This window comes from Pithys albifrons, chromosome 10 (genome assembly GCF_047495875.1).
Source record: "Pithys albifrons albifrons isolate INPA30051 chromosome 10, PitAlb_v1, whole genome shotgun sequence".
Lineage (NCBI taxonomy): Eukaryota > Metazoa > Chordata > Aves > Passeriformes > Thamnophilidae > Pithys > Pithys albifrons.
In genome coordinates this window covers 31,224,553-31,249,676 of record NC_092467.1, presented here as the reverse complement: position 1 = coordinate 31,249,676, position 25,124 = coordinate 31,224,553, and the positions used below count along the sequence as shown (strand labels likewise).

Below are 25,124 nucleotides of genomic sequence, written 5' to 3'. Positions count from 1 at the left end.
ACCCGGGCCATGGGCAGGGGCACCTTCCACTAGTCCAGGTTGCTCCAAGCCCCATCCAACACAGTTTGCGACACCTCCAGTGATGGGGAGTCCAGAGCCACTCTGGGCAACCTGTGCCAGGGCCTCACCATCTTTCTAGTACAGAATTCCTTCCTAATATCTAATCTAAACCTCCACTCCTTCAGCTTAGGCCATTCCCCCTTGCCCTGTCACTGCTGCCCTTGTGAAAATGTTCTGGTTTCCACTTACATCCCTCAGGTTTGTGATGGTACAAGCTCACTGTCATGCAATGCCAAGAATATCCTCATTTAATGTGGAATGAGGCTCCTCACCTGTCTAAGACAGAGCACCTCATCTAACAGAGTGTCCAAACTTCCATGATCAGTACAAACTCAAGACAAAACCCAAACCAGACCCACTCAGAAGGGCAATTCCAGCACCTAAATCAGCTAATTTAGGACAGGATGAACAGAATTGCTCTTTGGGGGCTCTGACAACTGCTGACTCAGCACAGGAGTCCAGATGTCCTCTGGCTGGTTAAACTAAGGGACACAAATCTCCTGCCAAACTATCTGCAACAACACAGTTCATCACCACTAAGAGATCACTTGACAACAGCTTTTTGCAAGGGGCTGTGGATGCTTTTTGGGAATAAAAAGTGTATGAAGAATCAGAAGAAAAACCCTTGTATGAAGTTACATGACATCTTATTGGAACAGATCTGTGCACAAAGGGAATAAACATTTGCTCTGTGCCTTAGAACTCCCACTGTTTGTGACACCAGGACATAAAGTTCTGCAAATTATTGAAAACTTGTAATGTCCACATCCTGCTTGTTAAAACAAAAAAAATCAGGGCAGGATCTCATGTTTTCTGATCTTTGTTTTCCCTCTAGAAGTTCCTTTGGAAAAGAGGAGCTGCAGGAAAGCTGCACACTGAGAAGCCACATAGGATTTTTCCTTCAGTGGGGTCAAAAAGACCTTTGTGTTGAGCATCTTCTCAAAAAACGTCTCCTACTAACAGCAAGAACAGTCTTGTTCTCCATTTCCCCTCCATCCCCTCCTAGGTATGTGAGAGCCAAATGCATCCAGGTATTTTAAATGAACAACTAATGTTCCTATAAACTGCAGCTTAGGTCATCAAAGGTTTGAAAGAGCCCGAATTATTTAACTTCCTCTACCGTGTGCTTGTTCCCACATGTGTATGATAGCGAGGAGGAAACAGCTCTGAAGAAAACAGGAAAGGTTCAAACTTGCACACACAGTGCCTGGCAAGGGCTTACTCTGAAAGCTTTCCCACATGAAAGGGCCTAAGCAATCAAAGCAAGTAAAAACAGAGTTTATACTATTCAAATATGGGCAATTATCGCAGAATATTCTGAGCTGGAAGGGACCCACAGGGCTCATCGAGTCCAGGTCTTAAGTGAATGGGCCATACAGGGTTATGCGGGTTAGAAAAAACCTAAAAGTCATTTCTAAAGCATGACAGCATTTCAGAGTGGTATATAACATAAAATGTTACTTAGGGAGGTTTTAAAGAAGAGCAAAGACCAGTGATGAAGTCACAGCAGTGGGGAGTGTTGAACAGTCAACCCAGACACTGCCTTGCCTTTCCCACTCCTTGGAGTAGAAGGATCTCTGTCCTTTGCACATCACCATAAATAACAGAGTAGCCTCTAGAATTACACCTGGAAAAGGGAGGAGGGGTTGGGTGACAGAGATTTGTGGGCTCCACTGAGGAGCTGCAACCCCCCCGCAGGAAGCAACGATAACAGAGCAGTGGCTGCAGAGTGGGAGGGCTCTGGACAGCAAACAGATGGTGTTTAAATCAGCAAAATCCCTGACTCTGAAAGCATTTCTCATGCCTCTTCACAGCACAAGGCAATTTTCTTTTAAGGAATAAAGGTAGCCCAAGGAATGACTCACAGAACCGAACACAACAGGAGGATGGTTTGAAATCAGTGGTGTTCACTTTGATTCAAGCATTCAACTATATTTGATCTGCTTATTATACCAACACTGAAGCACCAAACCAGATTAAAGGCAGTTAATTGAGCATGGAAAAAAACATTGCATTTGCTGAATCATAAAATTCTCACTGTAAAAGAGCATTCTGATACAAACTGGATTTCCTATTACAGATGTAAAATCTAATTATACTGTTTTATTATGCATCTTACAAGGATGGACTTACAATGCATGAACAGAAACCACAACGCATCGAAACACGTTCTATTTTGGGAACTAGGGCACAGACACTCCTACAAGAAGCAAGTCCATTTCTCATATTATTACCTGGCTAATTCCTGTTGGAGATTTAGACCAAGAATTTCAAAAGGTAGCTAAGACATTACATCCCTTACTGCCACTGAAAAAGGACAAGTGACACCATAACTGCAAATCTCTGAGATGCTCCGAGAAGCTCATGTAATTAATGAGACCACTGGGAAACAGGGCTGTGTTAAGACCCATATTTTGGAATGTGGCCAAAATCAACTGTTTTAAACAATCATCGTCAACTTAATTGAGGAAAAGATGCTCATAAACCAGAGTGAGAAGCCTTCAAATATAAGGGGAAGTCTGTGATTCTCACAACAGTTCCTGCACTGTGTCTCATCAGCAAAAATTTCAGGAAAGGGTGGGAATGCAATTGTAACACTACCTGGGTATAAAAAAGTGTGAACAGATTTTTATAGCACAAATGGTAAGTCAGGATTTTAGTACAAAGTCAAAAAGGCTGAGGTCACCTTATATACTTTATCTTTTTCTGGAAAAGAAATAAATTTGGGGCTTGAACAAGATGATCTTTAAGGTCCCTTCCAATCCAAACCATTCTATGATTCTCTGAAGTTATTTAATGATAGTTAGTTATTACAGTTCTCACTGAAAGCTTTTCTGTGCCCAGGAATTTCTGGGCTTCTTTCACAACTGATTGAAGAGTTTATGGAAACATCCCCCTGCCCTGCACATGAACCGAAACACCGGGAATAGGAAAACCTCGCTGCTGTTTCCTGCTTCCAAGTGAAAAGTACCACACTTATCACTGAGCATCCTTCACCTCAGGAAAATGAGGCCTCAGGGTATCAAAGAGGGCACGTGGAATAGCCCAGGAGTTCCCTCAGTTTGGCCTTTATGCCTCAGGTCAGCTCAGTCAGGCATGCAGGAATTTCTCAGGCTGCACATTGATGTATTTCTGAAGAATTACAATCTGCTCAGGCCTTTCAGTGGTGAAATTAGAATATTAATATTTTCAAGCACATGAAGAGCAAATTAGTTTCTCTCACAACTCCTGTTATTTTGCTGTGGTGAGCTGTGGCCTGTTCATGCTCCAGGATGTGTTTTGGCTGCGTTACTCTACACACCTTCTGTCCTTAGGTGAAGCTTCAGGGGTAACAGAGCTCGGGAGGAGGAAAGCAGGAGTATTTCTACTGCAACTGGCTCCATCACTTTCAAAGCATGACAAATGTAATGGCATCCTGCTCCTTCCACACTATTAGAGCCCAGAGGAACAAATCTGAAAGCAGCCAAGCAGCAAAACCTACCAGGAGAGCTCAGCCTGCTCCACTCAGCGCTTTGTTCGCAGCTGGGAAAAGCCACTGAATTCCTGTGCAGCTTCAAGATGCCTCTTATTTACTCCAACTGGCACCACACTGTGTTAAGCAGTGGCATTTCAATAACCCCATTTTATATTACAGTTGATAAAGCAAAACTCCCCTTTTTGCCCCCAAAATGCACCATGGACAAGACTCTTGGGTCTGTCACAGCTCCTGTTTCCAGTCAGTAACATCCAGTGTTTTTGTGGTCTGAGGTACAGGAAGGGGAAGCACCAAGACAGACTGGGCTCAGAATACAGCTGGGATGAGAAAAGAAAATTATTCTTGTTTCTCCTCAAAATTCACCTTTAAGAGAGACAGCCTAACCTGGGTTTGCCAAAACCTGATGATACATCAACAAACAAGGTGACATCAGTTTTCTCCCCGTGTTAGAGGCAGCACTCGAGTTACAAACTGCATCCTCTCAGTGGGAGAGTTCCCTTTCAGTGGTGTTCCAACAACTGCTTGGGTTGAACAAAGACACACCAGTTGTCAGGGAAAGGCCAAAAGCACTGGCAAGATGTGTGTGCTCTTGGGAAGTGTGAAGACACGAGTTTACAACCTCAGCAGCAGCATTTAAAAGCAGAAACTGGACTTTTTTTTTAGAGATGGAAACAAGAATCATCCAATGGTATTTCCAGTATTTGTTTCTAATATCTAATATGGCCATTGAGATAAATTTTCACCTTGAAATCCATTGCTACACAGACAATTTGAAAAGGAGAATTATAGCTAAGAATTTACATGGTTTTATGTCTTAAACACGACACCAAACACACACACAGAGGATTTCCAGTCCATGGGAACTGGACCCAACATGGACCCCTCCCTGGAGCTCTGCAGTGCCTGGAGCAGCAGGGCAGGCTGCAAGAAGCCCACACTGTTGGGTTATGGCTTCGTAAGTTGTGGTTTTGCCTCTGCAACTTCCACCCAGACACATTTTCCACAGGCAATTAAATAATGGTGAGTGAGTTGTGGTACGTGAGGTTTAATTTTCAATGGCTGGGGAAAGTAACACGGGAGCTGCAGGCAAGATCATTAATCTCCCCCAGATCCTCTGGGCTGCCAAGGATAGCAACTCATTCCTCACTGTGCTAATGCTGCTCCTCCATCATTCCTGTGTATGCTGTACCAGGCAGAGCCATGCCAGTAAATGTACATATTTATATGCATTCACCCACAGATTATTACATTGTTCACAGGGAAGAAGGGTATGAGCAGAGAATATAAAACAATATCAAGTATGATGTATATGTTGGTGGGAAGATCCCATTTTAAAATGCCAAGGGGGTAAGTGCCCAACAAAAGTCACAGCTGGAATTTATTCTTAAATACTCATTTATGAAATTCCAGTGTATTAATGCACATGTGAGTCCTGGGAAAGAGGCAGCTTCTTCCCAGACCTCCTGCCCAGGGTCATAAGAGCAACACTTCCCAACCTACTGAGTGAATGTATGCAGGTGTCTTTAATTCACATACAAAGAGGAAAAATTTTCATGCTTGGGGCAAAATAAAAATGCCCACATGCAATTCTTATGCAGATGAAAGGTTGTTTTAGCATATTCCCTCCTACGCAATCCATCCCAGTGCTCCTTGGCAAAGTCAGGCTTCCCCTCTGCACAAACAAGCCCCAGCTCACTTTTGAAATCCTCTTTTGATGCCCACACAGAGGTCTCCTCCACTCTTCCACCCAGCCCATGCTCCATGTGCTCCATCCACACTCCCCTGCTCCTCTCCCAGCAGCCCCAAAACCCTCTGAGCCACTTTGATGCCCTCCTGGCAGTCTGGGTGAGCAAACTGCCCACCCAACTCTGTGCTGAACCAACCTAAAGCTCTTCAGTGAGTTGTGGGAGAAGCAGCTGTTACTGGGGTGCTCTCAAGCCCCAGAGGAACAGCTCAAGTCTTCAGCAGACGCCCCTAAAATAAGCACTCAATTACATTAGATTCGTATTTTTTACATTACTAAGGAGAATTCTTCAGCTGTTCCAGGAAGAATAGTCAAGGAAAAGGTTTATTACACTTCAAAGAGAACTGAGCAAGTTCAACAATTTCAAAACAGGCTAAATATGTAAATATGTCATGTAAAGGCTGAAATGCACCAAATGTTTTGATGAGAACTGTCCTTACCGTATGAAAACCAGCTTGACCTTTGATGGGGCAGTTTTAATGATTGCAGAAGCATTCTGGTGACTTCTTCCATACAATATCTGATTGTTTATCTGTTAAAAGAAAATGGTTTTCATGTAAGTGGAGAAGTACACCTCGTTTTAATTTATACCCTCAAGATTTCCAAGTTTGCTGTGGGATAAGGAGATAAGACTCAAAGAAAATGTGGTCTGCAAAATTGAGATCTACATAAAGCAGGAAGCAATGCAGAGCTAATTTATTGTTATTAGTAAGCCACAAATGGGAGAAACCTTTTTTTTCCCCCACATCCCTAGAATGGATTGCAAGGATTGTTCACAGATTCCTGGGAAACAACTTGATCTGAGAGAATCCTACAGATATGACAACAGCACAGATGCTGAGACAGACACTCCTATACTTTACCTGCAGGCAACTGGGCATTGAGGAAAACTGGCTGTTAAGATTGTGCTGACTCCTCAGCTCTGCTGCAGGAAACTGAGCTCACGTGGAGATGAAGGACAGTGTAAGGACATGCCACATCCCTTTTGCTGTGATGGACCTGACACTTCAAGCACAACAACAGACACTACTTTGGACACTTCTGTGTGCAAGCAACTGCTGCAGTTTCCTGGCTATGGACACAAGCCAGGTGTGCCCAGGTGTGCCAGAGGGCCAATGGCACCTGGCTTGTGTCAACAACAGTGTGGCCACAGAATCAGGCAGAGACCATGCCCTGTGCTGGGCACTGCTGAGGCCACACCACAAATCCTGGGGGCAGTTTTGGGGTCCCCAATCCCAGAAGGACACTGAGGGGCTGGAGTGTGTCCAGAGAAGGGGCTGGAGCAGCAGGAGCAGCAGGAGCAGCTGAGGGAGCTGGGGGGGCTCAGCCTGGAGAAAAGGAGGCTCAGGGGGGACCTTCTGGCTCTGCAATCCCTGCCAGGAGGTGGGAGCTGGGGGGGTCGGGCTCTGCTCCAGGGAACAGGGACAGGAGCAGAGGGAATGGCCTAAGGCTGTGCCAGAGGAGAGTCAGGTTGGATATTGGGGAAAATTTCTTCCCCAGAAGGGTTGTCCAGCCCAGGGAAGTGGTGGAGTCCCCATCCCTGGAGGGATTCCAAAGCCCTGTGGATGTGACACTTGGGGACATGGTCAGTGGTGGCCTTGGCAGTGCTGGGAGAATGGTTGGACTTGATGATCTTAAAGAACTTTTCCAACCTAAACAATTCCATGATTCAATATTGCAGTTTCTTCCTCCCACTCTTAATTTACAACATAATATTTACATTCACATTTGATATACCAATGCTGTTTAAAACAATAACGATAACGGAGCCCAGGAACAATTTACTAGTGATTATAGAAGGAATTTTTGTTACTGCAAATGTTTGCATTGGATTCTGGGTTTGTGATCTTAGAAGATTTTTTTCATTCAAACAAGAATTAAGTGGCCAAGTCTTTCAGCCTTGTGTGATATGGGCTAGTTGGGAACTTCACATAACTCCCCTCTTATTTTCAGTGGGTCAAAACAAGCTGCAAGTTCATCAGTTAAATAAGGACAAGAAAATCAAAGCCCTGACACTTGATTACTCATTGAGATTGAAGTGCAAAGCACTGACCTACCAAGCCCTTCACTGTGCAAAGAGGGACCCAAGAAAGGTCCACAAGGGTCTGAGCTGGCATGAAATGATCACTGAGGAAATAACACCAAGTCAACATTCCTGAGGGTTAAATATGGCTCTGTCAGTAACTGCCAGGGTGGCAAAGGCAGGGAGAGAAGCAACACCCTCAGCCAGACTTTGCTAATCAAAGATAAACTTAAAAATCCAGTGGCAAAAAGGAATGCTCAGTTGCATTCTGGCTCCAAGCTCAACTTGAAACTTTCAGTGAGTTTGTTGACTTAATTTCTCCAAGTTTGAGAATAATTTATTCACTGGGAATACTGTATGCTTTACAAATTGTTTGGATTTAGTTAAATTACCATCAATTTTTCTAAACAGCAGACTTCTTAGATTAAAATTTATAGTCTTTACTCTGACTGAATTAATCCTATTCACTACATGTATCAAATAGTCCAAAATTTAATTAGCTGTGAGCTGGGTCTGTAAGTTATAATTATTTAATTACTCCAAAACGAAAGTATAATCAAAGTAATATATCTCCACAAGGTTTTGGGCTGTTCCCCATAGTTATTACAGCCAGTATTAATTTTTCTTCTTTTTTCTGTTTAAAAAAACCAGGTCACTTTCTTTTGCAAAATAAATTAATGTTCCCTTAGCTGCAGATACCACAGTGATGAGCAAAGCACAAAAGCTCACTTAAATAAAACAAAAAGGAGAACATCTAGGATTTCAGAAGAAACATCATTTTAAATCCTTCAAATTAAATAAAGTAACATGTCAGATTAAGCAAACAGTACTTTGGGAGTCAAACCCTATAAATCTGTGCTTTACCTTTTTCCTTAGAAATTAGAAAAGAAAAACAAAACCCCAACTAAGCAAAAGAAATAAACGGATCTAAATCAACCTCCACTCTTCTTTAAATGTCTCTTTCCATAACCCCTTGGCAAGTCAGCAGAGCACAGAGACAGATAAAAACATGCTGCAGGTATGAGGTCAGGTCAGCACACAAGTTCAATTTTTAATATAATCACACATTGCTTTATGGCAGATTTAATCTCACATCCCAAATGTCCTGTTGCCTCCACCTACAAAAGTTTTGGTTTACAGTTTCATGAACTGAGGTAGCAGAAAGTACAAACTCACTGAAATCTGAGCTCTAAAATTCAGAGGAAAAAATTTAAAGGATTGTTTGCTCCTCAAACTTTAATTTGCAAAGGAGAAACATTAGAAATGGATATTAAAAAACCCCAACAAAACCCCACACTGTTTTCACTACGTGGCAGTAATAGAAATCCATAAAATTAGTATCATCTGATTTTTATGAAAATGAAGTTAAATGATACCCCAAAGCTAGTAAAGTACTGGCACAGCTTTCTGTAATAATTATTTCTTTGTACCCATGCACGAGTTTCCTTCTAACCACAGGAATTGTAGCAGTTTGAGATACAACCAGACTCTCTGAAACAATGGGAACAGTTTCCAAAACTTTTTTATCAGCCCCATTTTATATACTGAAACCCCATAAAACACACCAAGCCCCCAAATAATAAAGCATGAGGAAAACATTGGAGGGGAAAAAATAATTAGAATGTGAATTTTCCTTTCCTCGCCGCATTTCTTGCCGGGCACACGTTCAAACATGTGTATCATCTGAAGGGATCCACAGACCATAAACTCCACGAGGAGAGGAAACATCCTGCTCTGAGCTGGCAGCTGATCCCTGTGGTTCCCCACCTGGGGAGTGTGGAGAGAGACAGGACACTGGAAAACCTGTGCCTTCCTCCCCAGCAGCTTCCCCATCACAGCCTGACCTGCTTGCAGCTTTGGAACCACCACCCAAAACTGACCTTAACTGAATACAAAGCACATAAAAAAGTGTTTTAGCCTCCTTTGAAAACGTCAAAAATCCACTGGAAAAAGTTGTCCAGAGAAGCTGTGGCTGCCCCATCCCTGGAAGTGTCCCAGGCCAGGTTGGACAGGGCTTGGAGCAACCTGGGACAGTGGGAGGTGTCCCTGCCCATGGCAGGGGTGGAACAAGATGGGCTTTGAGGTCCCTTCCAACACAAACCAGTCTGGGATTATATTCTATGATTCTACAGCAATCCCACAACAAATAAACTGAGGATAAAACACCAATCATCTCCATTTTAAAACAGAAGTGGCATTGTGAATTTGGCTGGGTGGCTCATTTGCTTGAGCCAAATACTGCTGTATCTATGAGGTTATTACAGCATAACTTCAATTTCTCAAACACCTTAAACCAAGACAGCCATTAAAATGCATTTAGCACAAAAACTCTCTGCCTTTGAGCTTATGACAGAAATGACACAAGAAAATAAAAAGCAATTAAAAAAAAGCAATAATTGACTCTTGGGAAACAGCTCAGAATGGACAACAGGCAAACTTTGCAGGAAGTCTTGACTCTGAAGACTCACAGAACAAAATACAGAATCACAGAATGAGTTGGAAGAGAGACCTTAAAGATGACTCTGATCATCTGCCACCCTCTGCCATGAGAAGGGAAACTTCCACATGCAAACATGTGGGTTCCTTCCACCTCCTGCCTCATCTTCATCAGGATAAGCAGGGATGGGGAGATGGCAGCACAGCCCAACACCAGTAATTCAGCAGAACAGGCTCAGAACAGCTTGGTCTATTAACAGAGCACAGTTGACTCCCTTATGGAGAGTTGATAATAATAATAATAATGATAATAGCAGGGAGGATTCTTCAGTGTGAATGAAACCTCCCAACAGGGACAGAGCCCTGCAGAGCTGAGGAGCAGCAGGGCCCAGGGCACAGGGACAGCTCCAGAGGAAAACACTGTGGGCCATGCTGGGCACAATCACAAACCCAACTGAGCCCAGGCTAATAAGACCCAAAGCAGTGCAGACACCTGCACTAAAACAGCAAGAGGGAGAGACAGGGGCACCACAGATGGTTCCTTTGCTTGAAAAAAGGAGGGAAAAGCAGTGTTTGTGTTCTGTAAAAAATACTCTCTTCTGCACAGAGGCCAAATCCTGGCCCAGGTAGTTTTCCTCCATGTATAAATGCAGAAGAAAAGAACCTTCTCCTTCAAAAGGCTGTTTTCTCCAGCCATATAACCATATAAAACACATCACTGAAGATGATTAAAAAATAATGTTAAGTGACCTGCATTTCCCTCAATGTACAGGCTGTGCAAATCAGTCAGGATCATGCCCCCAAAAGGCTACTGCTTGCAGAAGCTAAAAGTGAGAAGGTGTTTCATTAATTCAGTGACTAAAGGTTTTATGAATAAGGTGCTGAGGCACATCCTTCAATTGAATCCAATCAAAGACCAGTTCAAAAGAAAAATGAACAGGTAATATGTATCCATCTATATCTCCATTCCATTAACCTTAACTCCATCAAACCCCACAGGGAACACTCTGCACACTGGAGCATCCACTGTTTAATAGAGCAAGACTAACCAACAGGAATCACTGGGGCCTCCCAGCACAGTGCAGGGATGCCAGAGGCTTCCCAGGATGGGCATCCCTTCTCTTGCTGGTACATTCCAGTATGGAAAACTGATGTTCAATCAAAGATGTAGATGCAAACATGCAGTTAGATGAGAATCAAACATGAGTTCTGTCATTTCCTCACTTCTAAGCACCTGAGCTTGCCATTCATGCTCTTCTAACATATTTTGTTGTGAAAGACACTGCAAGCAGAACCAGTTGACCACCTTGACCTCTGCATCCCTGGCATGGAAGCAGCATGAAATACTGGAGGTATTCAAAAGCCATCTCTGGGCACAGGCCTGGGCAACTGGTTTGAGGCGGCGCTGCTTGAACAAGGGGACTGGACCAGATGACCTCTGGAATTGTTCTCCTGCACACCAGAGATACACCTTCAATTTTATTGCAAAGGTAACCAAGAGAAGTAGTTACTAAAGTCTCTTTGAACTTTTTATTTGAAGTTTGGCATTTTTGAGATAGAGAACCATACTCTTCTTTCCCTGAAGAAAAAAAAATCATTTTATCTCCAACTTAACAGGGAGAGGAATTAGGGCAGAACCACCACTTTGGAAAATGCTCCTTATAACATGGCTCATCCATGCAAATCCCAAGCCTTGAGTTATATGTGATTAATCACAGATGGTGCATCTTTCAAGGACTGCTGGCAGTACTTAACATTAGATCCTTTCCTCTGCCAGGAACTACCTATGATATGCACAGAGGAGAACAGTGCCGTGAATCCTTTCAACTGGTATAAACCCAAAATTCAACAATTTGCCTTTTTTTTTACTATTAAAATTCAATGTCAGGGATAGAAACCTCAGAAATTTTAAGGAGAAAGTAATTTTCCTACCCTACTCCATTAGAGTGTAGAGCTTCATACCATTTCTCACACTTAAAATGAAAATAAAAACCTCCAGATGGGGGTGTTTTTATAGCAAAACATCTTTCTTGCACTTTGTGCATTGAAACCCCCTAATTACAGAACTGTGAGACAATGATAAATGCTTAGCCAATACTGAGTATTCCCAAGGTATCCCCAGGCAGTCAAATTGCCCTTTCTCAAGTCAAGAAATGTGAAAAAATAGGTGGTTTTCTGATTGCACAGAGAGTTGCTGAAAGATCAAAGCATCACCACCCACGGAGAGCAGCAGGTCAGCAGCTCCTGCTCTTCAGTGAGAGCCTCTCTCAGGGGAAATTCCCCAGGGAGGGATGATTTTTTTAAACCATGAGGCAATCATGACGTGGGGAATCACTGCAGGTACCGCAGCAAAGTGTCACTTTGCAACAGCCAAAAAATCAGATGAAGTGAAGGAAAGCTGCATTTTTAGTCTCAAGGTGAAGGAAGGAGATGGGAGGAAAAGTGAAGACAAAATACTCCACTTGCTAACAGGATCTCTTGCCTCATGGGTGAACCTGTGCCAGACACAACTAAAGAAAATAAGTATTTTAAACAGATTATAGCCTCAAATTTATTTTCAGGATAGGGAATATCCCTGTCATCTGTAAAAACACATATGGTAACTTTGAGGGGGTTTGGGGTTTTTTTATTGTAAGGTGTGAATTTCCCTGTAAAACCACATATGCACTACAAGGATGGATTTACTGTCCCCTTCCTGCCTTTCAACAGTCCCTCCCTACGCAGAGCTGGTGAACATGCTGAGAGCACAGACTTCGCTGACAAGACATTAGTTTTCACAGGCCAATGATTTTTGTTTCACTGAAAACACATTTACCTGCCAAAGGCCAAGTTCTCAGTTGGCATAAATCAGCACAGCTCCTTCCTCAGCCACCTAATTCCACTCGCAGGCTTTAGTTAAGCTTCAAAGGAGGGCTCCACATATGCCTCTCCCCCTCTGCTCACGAGCCTTGCTTTGGAGCTAAAGGAAACACTTACTTCCAGGAGCTCATCCCCAATGTGCATCCTTCCATCTCGTCCCGCAGGTCCATCTGGATTGATCCCAACTACAAAGATGCTCATCCGGGACCGGTCCTTGTTGCCAGCGAGGCTGAGCCCCAGCCCATTTTTGTCTTTCTCAAGCTCAATAATGTGCAACTCTCCTGGGAGATCTGCATATCTTTGCCTGATTTTTTCTAGGAAGGTCAAACATAAAATGAGTTAGAACATGAAATAACTTGCACACAGATGTTCAAGAACATACGCAAATATGTTGGAAATTTATGGCTTCTCAGCAAATAGTGTTTTTACCAGAGGTCTTTTCAGCATAGACTCTAAAATATCATTTGCTGCATGTGTATCATTCACACAGCAAAACGCAGCATCAGCTGCAAATATTATTCACATTAAACCCACACTCTTTTAATTATTTGTACAACAGCCTGGTTCTAAACCAAAAATTTTCTGTAAGGAGAATAAACAAGGAAATTCCAGAGGCACCTTTACCGTACAAACCCCATCAAATTCAGGAAACTCTCATAAAGTTCGAGCTGGTTAATTAACCACTGTGGGAAACTGAAGCACTTAATGGTTCCAACATTACTGCAGACTCACATGTCAAGGTAAAACCTTTTCCTTCCTATGGTGACTCAGGAATCTGCTCACCATGAGGAGCTGCTGCGCGGCTGATTACGCAGAGCAGATGTCAGTGATGATGGAGATGAGTGATTACGTTTTTAAATGCAGCCTCACTTGATATTAAGGTGGTTATTTGTCTTTCATCTCCATTTCAAGCAGCCCTGTGACAGAGCTCAGTGTATGTACAGAGTTATTGGGAGCACACTGCATGGCTGTGGACACTGACAGTTTAATCTGAATGTCTCTTCGCCAACATCTGTCACTGTTGCTGGTGAGAGGGTGGTTTTTATTTCTGCCTGCTTTTCCTTTATAGATTTTAAAGCCAGTTTAAAACACCACCTGCCCCCAATGCTTCAGCTGGGCCACACATTTGAAAAAGCAAGTGAAAGGATATGGCTGTGGCTGAATGTCACCTTTAGTACAGAGCCCAAGGTGAATGAAACTGCTGCATTATGCATTAAAAGGAGAAATAAGGCATATTCCATATTCAGCCATATCCCTGAGTCAGCAGCAGGAGCCAGATCAATATTAGCTACTACCATTCTCCTGGGGAAGCATATTTTAATAGTATGATTTAACTACTGTAGTGAATGTTTCCATGACAACAAGAAAGAGGGAAAAGAGTTGGGGAAGGTGAGAGGGAGGCAACTAAAAGTGAATAAAAACTGCTGAGAAAAAAGATGATGGAGATGTTCCTTCCACATGCTGTCAGGGTGATTTAGCCAAAGTTGGGTCATTCCCAGCAGCTCCTCTCTCCAAGAGTCCTTCCTGAACAATTGTTGCAGCTGCAGCAGCCCCTTGTGCCTTGGCAGAGATTGCTGGGACAAAGGGAGCAGCCTCCCATCTCCAACCCCAGGTGCACCCAAGAGCATCACCTACACTCAGAGCAACACAGACAGGAACCAGCTCTCCCCCACTGTATTTACAGGCTGGCATTTTCCTGCCACACTCAAAATCCATGGTGCCTGAGCCTAAAATCCCAGTGGTGTATATTAAGGGTGAGATGTTATCCCTGGAAAGCTGTTCAAGTGCACAAAATCAGAATACTGTAAAAAAATAGCTAACTCATTTGTTACTATCCAAAAAATTCATATAACTGCATTAAAAGGTAACCTAGGTAGCTGCAGAGTTCTTTAATATAGTTCTTAACTAATGGGGTCAAAATATAATTGGAGGTGTGATTTGCTACCTGAATTTGGAAGCTGAGTTTCTTGGTAATATGCAGGATATGCTATGAAAAAAACAGCAAAAGAGGAAAGGCCTTGCAACTGGTGCTTCTGAAAGCACAGGAGTTGTGGGCACACAGAGCCACACGTGGGTTTCTCCCACCACCACCAAGCCTTAATGTCCTTCGGCCATGAAAGCAAGTCCAGAACTGCAGAGCACTAAGACATTTGCTGCCCACCACAATTAGAAAAATAACTCATTACAGCTGCAGCATATCCCACAACAGGTGATGGGCACAAAAGGGTTTTCTTATTGATTGCATTTCTGTGGATAAAGCAAAGAACAGGGGCTGGAGGGATGCTGTGGACTGATCACTGTGCTGCCACAACTCCTGCCCCTGCTTGTTGTACATGGGAACACACCTCACTCCCACTTGCCAGGAGCAAGGAATGTGTCTAAAGCATATTTCTAACAGCTCACAGTCAGATGCACAGAGAAGAGCTGAAGGAGCAAGGAACACACGTGCTTAAACACAGTACAGATGGAGCTGCACACCTTCAGAGACTGCCTCAGAAGTCATTTCTTGTCAGTAAAACTGCTTGAAATTCCCCAGCAGGAGCAGCCCAGTGACACTGCAAACACACAGTGCTCCAGCCTCTGTCTGCACACAAAGTGCCTCTGAGGCTGCCAGAAAGTCTGTAATTCCAGTGTCTCCTCCTCAAAATGAGTTTTCTCACATGGGAAAAGGTTAGCAGCTCAGAAGCACATGCATACTCCTCTTCCAAGCTGGACTGAAACTAAAAGTAAGTTTTAGTCCTCCAAAAATGAGCAGTTAGGACAATTGCCTGGGATGAGACAGCCCCACTGAAGTTTCTGGTCTGTGTGTGATGGGCCAGGACTGGAAAGCTGGTGAGTGGATTCCCAGCTCCACACTCCTGCTGTGCCATAATCCCCCATTGTGGAACAAATCTGTGGGTTAAGAAAAATTTATCTGGGAAAGAAACAGAGACCAACTCCGGGGCCATCAAATCGCTGTATTTATTAAGAAGTTGCGTTGGTTTGGTTTTTTTGAAGGGTCTTCCCACCTGCATTATTTGTTTGAAAAAATCTTACATGGAAGGAAAGCTCTGTGTGGACTAAGCCCTTCAACCTAAATTTTCACATTAATTTCCAAAGCAACTGTTTGAAACGGCTGAGGTGACTAAGTGGTAAAATAGTGGGAGACCACAGAGGAAACCACGAAGATGCTCCGTGCTGAGCACCATTTCCAGCCCGGCAGGAGGTTGTGTGGACACGCTCCTGCACGCAGGGACAAGCAGAGACACCCCTGCTTTCCAAATCAAGCACATGCTGTCTTCTCGGCGGCCAACAGAAGGTTCTGGCTCTCCCCATTCCCACCCGCTGCAATTAAACCCTTGGAAGGGCTGTCCTCGTTCCGTAAATGATAACTCGCTATTCCCAGCGGTGTCGCTTCACTCATCCAATCTGCATGCAAATATCCTTTGGGCATCCAGCTGACCTCCTATAACATTGTCCTGGTAGTCTCAGTCTGCCCCTTAATAAGAATCTCCTAAGCTCATCTTAAACAACTATTTACTGCTTAAAAAACGTGCATTCAAGGCATCTTGTTTTTAATGCCTTTTTCAGCTGTTTTTCCCCCCTCCAGCTGGTAGCACTTCTCAGTTGCCTGCCCAGCGTTGGGGAGCCAGTCAGCATCTGCTTTTGCAAAGAACTCCATTATCTGCCTTCATTACCAGACACTTTACACAAGGCAATTGTAATTCTGTTGTTGCTGCATCACACATGGGACACTGCGATTCCTGTTTTGGCACTACACGGAGTTGTTTCCACATTCGCTGACAATGTGCCTATCACAACTTCTGCAAACATATCTCACCGAGGATATTTAATTATAATAAAGCTAATATTGCAGCCAGGTTCTCTTAAAAGTGCTACACAGCTGTAACGTGAACTAAAAGCACGAGTGAACACTTTAGTGATCGCTCCTGCAATAATATTTCCCAGCTATATTAGCAGACAATTCCATTTCAAAGAGAAATCCTGGAAATGGAAGACAACTGCTCTCAAACAATATACTATTATGTTGCTGCATATGTTTCCCTGCCTCAGCCACTATTTCTATTATATTAAACAGAGAGATAAAAGAAATAAATGGAGACAATATGGTCAGGATATTGGAGTTTGCATGATGTAGTATTGCAACAAATACACAATTTATCTGCACAGCAAAACCAGACACCATTTCTCAGGAAGGCAAAAGGCTCTTTAAATTACAGAGAGATATAAAGCACTTGCAAAGGGCTGAAGAGCCTGTTTCCCAAACCTGCTGAAATCTCCCGTTAAATGAGCTGAAAGGGAAGAGGTGTTGCTTTGGAAAATGGTGTCTCTGTGTGATGCAAATGAGAGTCCACCTAGAAAGGTAAAAAGAGAATTGAAAAATCTCTGGATGACTCAGCTGGGTGATTGGGTTTAGTACCAAATGCTCAATCCTAAAACTGCCAAGGCAAAATACAGAGAAAATAAAGGGGGGAAAAACATCACAAAGAGAGACACAGATGATATTTGTATATAGAAGGCAATACTGAGGATTTTACATCCCTCTTGTGTCACCTCAGATAACTATTAGCAACATATGCTGCCTTTTGGAGACTTTACAATGATCTCATTTATCAGCCTGTGTTCATCCTAATGCGTTTAGCTCCCATTTTTTATTACACAGCACACAACGTGGTTTCAGTGCTGGCCTTTCCCGAGATTTCCCTGCTCACACAGCAGAGCTGCTCACACAGCCCTGCTCCTCACTCAGCACTGACAGCAATCAGAGTGCAGGCAGCATCCACCACGCAGAGCCAACCTTGCATAGCAAGCAACTAATTCCCTTCTTGATTTCACTATAAACATTAAAAAAAAATAATGTAGGAAGTCCCTTGAAAGCTAACCCTGGAGCTGGGAGGGCAGCACGTCTAATTTACTCATTACAATTTACAAGAACCTAAATAAGCATCTTGAAGGGACCATAATTGAACAAATGGGGTTTAGAATTCTCCCACTACTAATAATATAATAAGCTTATTGTTCTAATCTTCCCACTAGCTCTCTATTCAGCTCCAAGGAGGCAGACAGTTCTTCAAACCTTATCTCAAAAGCGATGCACTCGTCTCTTTTCAAAAGCTTTAAACTGAAAAATAGAGAGAATTTTCTGTAAAGCTTTCTTAAATTCCATTAAATCGCTCCAATTCTTCTTTTGGTGACCAGTAAGCATGAGAAAAATAGGGCAGTGTTGTTCGAAACTGGCAAATCTAAATGGAAGAGCCAGAGATTGTGTTCTGACCAGTTCCTCTCCCTCAGGTGAGGAGAGGAGAGGACAGGACAGGACAGTCTGTCCCCTCCAAACCTGGGGCAGGGAGCATCCCTGCAGTGGGATGGGGCAGCTCTGGATTCCCTATTTGATGCACAAACACAGCATCTCCTACAATTCCCCTCTGACAGCCACACCACCCCTTTGGCAACACTTTGCTTCATGTACACCATTCATTTACCAAAACTGACGATTTGCAGCATTTCTACTATCCTTTGGCATAGTTTAATTAATGCTCCCATTTAAAAAAGAGAGCTCCAGGCCTCTTCCTCCCCAAAACACTGCCAGCCAAAACACTCTAACACTGCTTATAATTCCATCAGGGACAGAGCAGGCACCAGGTGCCTCAGAGAAAACCTTCTCCAGATGAACATCTGAGCTTACACCCCCTCACAAACCGCCCCACCTTAAGAGGCAAAACAAGTGTACGTTAAACCTTCCTGAGACAATATCCTTTACCCTAACTTGAAGACTCACCCTTTTCTTCTTGTTTTGGGCTATTATTTGGCATCTCCAGATGTGTTCTCTCCTCGCTGTTCCCTCCAGCTCTGGCTCCCATTCCATTTTGCTCCTCTCATGCCAAGCAAGCACTTGCAGCAGCTTCTCAGCTCACACAAGAAAACTTCCCTTCCCCTCCAATGCTCTCCTTCAATCCCACTTGGCCCTCACATCACTTTCTACAGCGGAAGGTAAAAATCTCTGCTGGTGCTTGTGAACTAATGCAGGGAGAAGGGCATAATGAGAATCTCCACTTCAAGTACCATTTCAGTTTGTTCCTGTGGCAGGTGGCATTTAGAAACAGTTATCAACAATTATTTCTTCCTATAATCAAGGAACCATCACACCCCCAAAGACAACAGCAGGGAGAAAAGTGGCTGAAAACCAGGGTAACTGCAGCCCATAACACCAGGGAGCATCTCCAATGCTTGCACCATCTCACACCAACATCTGGAACAAGTGGACTTCTTGCCAACCATTTTTTCCTTATTCAGGCCCAAGCTTTGTTCTAAAGCTGCAGTTTTATTACACAACATTTAAGTCCTCTGAGAAAGAGATATTGTATGTTTTTCTATTTTAATTAGATGAGAAGGCCATGATGAGCCTATTCATGCTCATGTTTATCCGAGATCTTTTAAAAGGAGATTTAGTGAAGGTGTGGTAAGCAAAGCATCCTGATGTTAATAATTTCTGATTGTAAGGGAATCTGCCCTCCCCTTATGCAATATTTCCACTCATTTGCCTTTCAAATGATGCATTAACCCCCATGGAAGCACTTGGGTTTCCTCAGAAGTGACCTCCTCTGGGTGCTGTGATGCTGCAATCAGTCGCTCAGCAGAGCTGAGCTCAGAGTGCCTCTGCTCCAGCTGCTGATCCCACAGTCCTCCAGACTCTGGAGGAAAGGACTGGCAAACTGGCTGTTTCCTCCAGACAGGAGACACACTGCTGGAGCAGCAGTCTGCCAAGAGTTGATTAAATACAACCAAAAAGCAACAAAGATATTTTACCTTTTGATAAAATCGTCTCTGAGGATACAAATGGTTATGTGTAGAAATACATCACATCATGGCTATGTCTGGGCCCACAAAAGGCTCAACTGAAAGGGTTTTGAAGCAACTACAACCTTAAAATGTGGGGTAGGCTCAAAAGACAGCTGCTGTATAACCCATTTTTAAGAGAAAAATCCTGTAAAATACTGTGCTGTAAATTATTGCAGTGTATTTGTGGCACTGTGCAGTTAAAGTCATCTAAGGCCAACCCTCTGCAGGCTGCAGAGCTTCCCAGCCTCTGTGCTGGTGGTGGCCCAGAGATAAGGCTCAGTTATCACAGCTGCACCTCCCCTGAGAACAGTCTGGCTCCTGCTCTGCTGAGGTTTGCCTAACACAGCTCTCTGGGAAGCCTGAACAGTGTAAGAACATCAGAAAAACTGCATTCCATCTGCAAAGTCCCAGGGAAATTCCAGCTATCACCTGGCACTGCCGTGCCCACCAAGCATGGGGGAGCTGTGAGGGTGCACCACGGACATGCACATCACACTCCCAGATGCTGTGACAGATGAGGTTTTAATGACCTCCTTTACAAGACAGTTTTGTAAAACATTCCACAACTGGGAGAGAAATTTCTTTTATAATCTGCTCTTTCTGGTAGAGTCACAGGATCACAGAATAGCCAGAGCTGGAAGGGGCCCACAAGGATCATCCAAGTCCAGCTCCTGGTGGGACCAGGTTTTTTGGTTTGTCCCTAATCACCTTGCTCTGTTGGGATCCATAATCCATTCCCTACACTTGGATTTGAAAACTCCTCGTTCATTTGAAAGAAGAGTGTTTGAATATTGGGAATTCTCATCCACCGTCTTTCCGCTTGGTCTCAACACAAACAAATGAATATTGTGAACATTTAAATTCTTCCTCCCCTGACAGTAATACAGAGTAACTTGTTCTGGGAGAATTTCATCTTTAAATAATGATGTTCCTACAAAGTAACTGGCACAGCCTTTATCTTGGAATCTTTGTGCACAGAGTCTCGTTAAAGAGATCTGTGTCAGACTATTGTCAGAAACTGAGAGTTTGTTACCTAATGAAGTCTTTCAGGGGCCTTGTGATAAGTAACTGTGAGAGGAGCACAGACCCCACCTCTCAGAAGTCCAGGTGATGAGACACTTCTTGCTTAGTTATTCATTTAATTTGATTAACTTCAGAACCTGCAATAAGAGCCTGAATCTTCTCCATCCAGAGGAAGACTAGAGAAACAAGATGATGTCTGGATTTAATAATAAAGACTTTTTGACCAGCAAATACACCCTCCACTGATGTAGACCAAGATCCACAGAAAATTCTTAATGGAAGGTCTCCAGAATTGCCACCAGTTGGATGCGCCCTCTGGGGCTGCAAAGCCCAGGAAGATGCTCACAGTGCAAATCTAAACAGCAAGAAGTCCCACAAAACATTGATCATGATCAGGCACTTCAGTTGTGATTTAATCCAGTGGTGACCTTAATTATAAATTTTAATCCTCTTTAATAGATTGATTGTAAGTATTTGGTTCCTACAATACAGTTATTTGCAACTAAATACTGTATTTACATTGCATGTTTCTTCTTTAGACCAACTCTGGGGATCCAAGTATTGTAAGTAGATATATAAGCATTTAAGGAAATGTAAAGTTTATGATACATCTGTCATATGTCAGACACTGAGAACAACTTTCCTCCTATACTATATTTTTTTCCTAACAACATATACTGTTTGTATTTGGACAGAGTCAAGAATGTAATTAAAACATAAGCAACAGCTTTGTAATAAAAATACCACAGACAAACATGCCAATTATGATTAATACCAGAAAAATGTTCCAGTGAAACGCTTTCCTTTAAAACTGCAATATTTAACAGGAGCATTGTTATCCTCAGGGTAGATAATGGAGGGTCTGTGGTGATCAAACCCATTTTAAAGGTCTAATTTCCACTCTGCCCAAGGTTTCCTTTGGGGTCTCACACACACCTCGGGAACGATGGACGCTGTGCTGTGACCTCGGAGGAGGCTCTGCCACCACACCGTGCCCACAAACACTTCCAGAATTTTCCAACTGACAACTCTCAACTTCACACTCCGAGCTTTTATTCGCAGCCCAGCAAAGAAAAATATCCTTTTTCAGCTCCTAACAAGTTGTTCAAGTTTGATAAGCTGTTTTCATTCCCACTGAATGAGCTGGAGAGAGAATAGGGCTTTGTTACAGGCTGCTCAGGAAAAAGTCAAAAGCTGGGGTTTTACTACAGTCAGTGCTGGGTCCAGATTTCTCTCAATTCTCCGGGTGCACACATACTTTGAAAGAAAAAGCTATACAGAAAAATTGTGCTAATAGGTTAGAGTATGCTCAGAACTTTATGTGGATTGCCTTTTAAAACTTACAGTGCACGTTAAAAGCAGAAAATGTTTGATTTAAATGAACTGCAAATCCAATTTAAATTAAAAAGCAGATTAATATTAAACAAGATGCATATCCGGATTTTAAAGGACATGAGGTGACAGTGAGTTCACTTCTAGAACAGATCTAACCAGTCCCATAATTTCTTTAGTACTCTTTATCTCATTTTTTATACATTTAGGCAGCTATCAATACTTGGTTAGGTTCATACCTGGTTTGTCTTCCATCAAACTGATTGTACCTCCTCAAACACTTACAAACTATGTGATGACTTTTGAATTTTGAGCTAGCAAATTGTAGCCAAGTCCTCAGGCTTTGTTTCAGTATAAACTTGAGTTCCCTGATGTCACAGTGTTCCTTGGACAGCTGAGGTGAAAAGAAAAGTGAGAGTGCAAAACAACTGGCAAAATGAGAAATAAGAATGAAAGACAACAGCACCTGGCACTGCTGCAGATTTCTGTGCCTTAGAACAAGGCAGATACACACCTATAATTACACTTCAAAGACCCTTAATGTTAATAAAAATCTAATAATAATTGTTCTACAAGATTTTTCTGTAACTTCAGCTCTGATGTGTTTATTCCATCTGTGGTGTCTGATGTGTTAATCACAGTATTAAATGCAGAACAGCCACCATGGACATCTGTTGGCTTCAGGTTCAAGAGAGATCTGCAACTCGTAAGACAGACTCGTACACCTCCAGACAAGGTTTCTGCTACCTAATTGGCTCTCCATGATTAAGACAGTACTGCTGGTCATCTCTGGAAACACCAATCCACAGGACCCCTTTCCCAAGGCAGACTCTGAGCTACAAGACTCAGCTACGAGCAAGACCTGGTGCATCTCTGGGGTCTCGACTTTACCAGGGCTTCACCTTCCACTCCCATTGCAGGAGAAGCAAACTGTGTTTTGGGGTCTCACCCCCTGGCCCAGCTGGGTGTGCCCAGCCCATCCTTGCCCATTGCCTTCTCCACACTCAGCCTGGGCACTTCATCGCTGAGGCGGCACCGGCGCTCAAGCTGCATCCAAAGGGAAAACCTTTCCCAGCCTTATGGGGGAGAGGATCAAAGAAAGGGACCTGCAGCCCAGCACTCTGATTTAGATCATGGTCTAGCCCACTCTCATTTAAATCATGGTCTAGCCCATGGTCTCCCCCTTTCCCAGCCTTATGGTGAGAGGATCAAAGAAAGGGACCTGCAGCCCAGCACTCTGATTTAAATTATGGTCTGGCCCATGAGAAGTGGATCTGAAGGACAATGTCCTCCATCCCTCCTCTGTCCAAGCCAGCTCTGGTGGCAGAATCCTGCAGGTCACCAATGCCCCACAAACCATTCCTCCTCCATGGTGGAGCTCTTTCCAGAAGAACATTTTGAGAGGATGACAAAGTGAACATTTCTCACGTAGCTAAACAACCAAAATACAAACTTCCGGGCTGAAAACACACTGTTTGATTAATGCTGTTATTCCAAAAGAGAAGGGCAACCAAATAAAGAATTAACTTGAAAGTCTCTTCTTAAAACGAGACAGCAAGAGTTTCAGGAAGAATTTTAAATTGTCTTATGCAGAGGTAATAAAAACACTGAATTTTTTCTAGCACAGAAAATATCAGACAGTAACTCCTGCATTTACACAGCCAGCTGCTGTTTTCCTTTTCCATCGGGTGAAGTGGGGAGACCTGGAAAGATGAAAGGATAAAAATTCCTCCATTTTCTATCACTGTGAAATCATAAACCAGTTGCATACTCTCCCCTAAATAAATCACACATCTTATTTAATCAGCTGCCTTGAGAGTCATTGAAGGATTTAATCAGGTTTGTGCTGCCACTTATGACATCATAACACTTGACAGATTTGATTAAATAAAACAATATTTTGTATTAGAAGTTCTGTTCTGATTATTTTGAATCTCTGCAAAGGACAGAGCCTGGCAGACCTGTTTGCTCCTCCACAAAGAAGAGTCACAAAATAAAAGTAGCAGGGTCAGACACCTTTGCTTCAAATAAGAGGTGCTAAGCAAGGCATTCATTTCTCTGCAGAAGAAAAATTGTATCATAAACAAGAGAACAGAGTATTTGAACCAATCTTTTTTAGTACCAAAACATGTTATTAGGCAACAAATAGCTTCTCTAATGTATTTAATGAAATAAAGACATTAATGCATTAAGCTTTGGGCATTTTTTTAAATGAACACAATTATAATCAGGAAATTGATAATGTATGTGAACAGAGACTTGCAAGATGTCAGGCAGTCTCTCTTTTTCCTTCTGGCAAAAGAAATCCATCTCCAAGGATTTATCCAAGAGGAAGAGCTAAACGGATAAACTTCACTATATTAAATAGACTCACTTTTTCCACTCTGACTGGAGGAGAAAATCAACTAAGAGGAAGCTAAAAAATAAAGGCTTGAGGGAGAAATAAAAGTGAGGTATGGTAATTTTTACTGTAATTCTTCTGAGCTGATATTCAATTGATAATCTTTCTGTCTCTTATGAAATTTAGTCTTCAAATGGGATGATTCAGATCCATCCACCACTTGCTCTTCAGAAATAAACACTGTCATTTGGGTAAGCTGGAACTCCACAGATCCTGCTTTTAATTCCATTTATTTTTAAACTTACAAGGCCACCTAACCTCTGGAAACTGTAGTGTGGTGCTCCAGAAGGCTCAAGATGCTTTTGTGTCTCTTACAACAGATGGTCAACCAAGACACCCAACAGATGGCAACCAACCAGAAGAGATGCCAGGTCTTCCCAACTGCAGTCCCGGGGTTATGCTCCAGTGTTTATTAGTTATATTTTCATCTCCTAATATAAATTAAGTTTAGTTCTAATATGGTAAATAATTTAATTCTGTTTTTCTATAGGAACAAAGCGTATGCAACCATCCCCTGTGCAACCCGAGCTGCTGCCCCCAAACCTCTGAATGTACCAGCCAATTGGAAGCAAATCTGAGGGTGGACCAGGGGTCTCAAAGGCACTATAAAAGGTTCATGAAAATAGGCAGGAGAGAAACCTGATAAATGCCCTGACTGGGGGAAAGGCTTCGGTGTGAGATCACACTTTATTAAAGCGTCAAAGAATTCACACGAGACAAAGGCCCCAGAACCGCCCCAGCCACAGGAAAAGCTTAAATCGGAGCTCACACCTTCCCCAACACCAAAGTCAGGCAAAGGGGAGACACAAATCTGTGGGAATCCAACTTCATTAGCTGCAGCACTCTCACAACTACTCGTTAAAATCTCCACAGCTCTGCACTCAAGCCCTGGCTGGAGGTGCCCAACCGGTACCTCTGTCCTGCCTCAAAC

The 25,124-nt window shown here is 43.0% G+C and overlaps 1 protein-coding gene across 10 annotated transcripts in view; it reads right to left on the bottom strand.

Moving 5' to 3' along the window:
• PATJ (PATJ crumbs cell polarity complex component) overlaps positions 1–25,124 on the bottom strand; it is a 149,892-nt gene that overhangs the window by 46,836 nt on the left and 77,932 nt on the right. For all 10 annotated transcript variants that reach the window (XM_071565887.1, XM_071565889.1, XM_071565890.1 and 7 more), the window contains 2 exons: positions 12,715–12,911; positions 5,720–5,811 (listed from right to left, as the gene is read on the bottom strand). In XM_071565887.1, coding sequence (XP_071421988.1) covers positions 5,720–5,811; positions 12,715–12,911 — 289 coding nt within the window. The remainder of the gene's footprint in view (positions 1–5,719; positions 5,812–12,714; positions 12,912–25,124) is intronic.